The 1,935-nt window shown below is 56.8% G+C and overlaps 1 protein-coding gene across 1 annotated transcript in view; it reads left to right on the top strand.

Annotated features, from left to right (window-relative positions):
• Positions 1-1,292, top strand: part of SDRG_00597 (hypothetical protein) — a gene marked incomplete at its 3' end in the record, with an annotated part of 2,647 nt that extends 1,355 nt beyond the window's left edge. Inside the window, exons 2-5 of the mRNA XM_008606080.1 lie at positions 87-407; positions 457-780; positions 826-1,169; positions 1,220-1,292. Coding sequence (XP_008604302.1) covers positions 87-407; positions 457-780; positions 826-1,169; positions 1,220-1,292 — 1,062 coding nt within the window. The remainder of the gene's footprint in view (positions 1-86; positions 408-456; positions 781-825; positions 1,170-1,219) is intronic.
• Between the last annotated feature and the right edge of the window lie 643 nt (positions 1,293-1,935).

Raw genomic sequence — 1,935 nt, 5'->3', positions numbered from 1 at the left:
TGGCGGGTCTCACTTCGGAGAGCGACGCTGTGTGTCCGCCGTTGCACCAGCCATATATTGGCGAGTTTCTCAAAGCGTGCTGGCAGACTCTTCTCATGGAGCCCAATTTTCGGCCGGGTTGGGCTCCGAAAGAGCACTGCATTCTCTTGGATTGGTACTTTGACAGTGTGCTGCCGACCCGCCCCAACGACAACTACCTCGGCAAGTGGCTACCGGCGTCGCTGCTCTTGGTTGTCGACAGCTTTGTGTATTCGCGCGTCGCCGGCTGGCCCTTGGAGCTCTTTGAGGCTCCAACGCGAAGGAACCGGCTCCAGGATCTTCCCGAGGCCTTACTGGCGGCCATCGAGTGCCAACCATCGCTCCACCAAGCTCCGTACATTGCCGCAATCACCGCAGCTTTGGCGAACGTCAAGTTGATGCCTGGGTGGTTATGCGCTGATGAAATTGCTGCTGCAGTACCTCGAGGTCGCCAACGGCGTCGACGCGACGCTTCTCTCAACGTGTCCAGCCTTGTCCCATAACGCTCACGACGTCATACTTGGCATCTTCATGTTCGCCGAGCGCATGCCTCTACCGGTCGCAACGGCGGCGCTCGTGGCAAGCTTTCTGCTCGGCTTGACGCCAACAGTCCAGTGGGAGCGATGCAAAAGCTTGAGCAAGAAGCTTCCGTCCGTGCACACGTTGGCCGTCTTTCTCAGTGCCCTTGCGATTCTGTCGCCCGAAGCGGCGCTGCAGGGCGCGGTCAAGTGGCGCTCGGTGCTACCCCAGACACTCGACACCGTCCGCGACGTGTTCTACCCCCTCGTCGAGCTGTTAAAACACTAGTCCCACGACGAGCGCTACCGCGCGCTGCTCGTGTACTTGGCCACCGAGTGCCGGGCAGCTTTGGTCGGCGGCGGCGCGCTCCCGCCATTGAACGACGCTGCTGTCGCTGACATGGACATCGACGCGACGCACTGTGACCAGTGCGCTGCCTTTGCGTCCCACCTTCGTGCACGCACCGAGACCGAGAGGCTCCACGCGTTCGTCCTCTGCGGCGTGATCGACGAGATTGCAGCGCGTCACCCGCAGGAGCTCACACTCGAGTTGGACGACGACGGCTACATTGTGCATTTTAGGCGGCGAAAGCCACCTGTTAATCCAGCAGCAAACGTGCGTCACGAAGCCGGGTCTTGGGAGGATATGCTGTGCGTCAAGCAGCTCACTGCGTTGCTGTCAGACCTCGCACCACGAGCGTCGGTACGTACCCTCTCACAGGTGGGAGCCCGTGGCCGACCTTTTCCTGCGGTTAGGGTTCGAAGCGACGCATCCAAGATAATATCGATGCAGTGTATTGACGATATATATGTAACACACTCTGTGCAGCCGATCATATTGCTGGTTCCACGTTAGGCTGACTACCCTCCTACACTCCTACGTTAGGCTGACATAATGGCCTAAGCCTGTGCGCTAGAGGTTGAGTGCTCACAACGCCCCCTTCAGCCCTCTAGCGATTGATTGCTGCAAAAACAACGTCTAAGCTCTGGCTCGCGTATTTTCGTAACTGAGACACCGAGCACGTGGAGAGGAGTCAAGCATGCGTAGGTAGAGAGGCAGGGAGCGCTCTAAATCTACGATGCAGAATGTAAGATGGGATTCACACTGTGCCATCAGCCTGCGCCCGCAAATGCTCCATCCTTCTAGCTTCTATTCCTCTGATTTTTTGTGTTCTAGTCTTCTGTACTTCTTTAATTAATGAATCTACCTTGATTCGAAACAACAATCGAACGTTTCCCAGTCGAACGCAACGTCAGATTTCTCGATCGCTGTGCTTCTGATCAATCTTTGCCGACAACAAAGAATGCCATCCGTAACTCTGTACGAAGCTGCCTTTGAGAAGCATCTGCAGTCCCAGGCGTATGCCTATCGAACCAAACCGTCCACGCCACTGGAGCC

Source organism: Saprolegnia diclina, assembly GCF_000281045.1.
Source record: "Saprolegnia diclina VS20 unplaced genomic scaffold supercont1.1, whole genome shotgun sequence".
Taxonomy (NCBI): Eukaryota; Oomycota; class Saprolegniomycetes; order Saprolegniales; family Saprolegniaceae; genus Saprolegnia; species Saprolegnia diclina.
The sequence above is the reverse complement of the archived record's forward strand: the minus strand, read 5'-3'. Positions and strand labels throughout refer to the sequence as shown.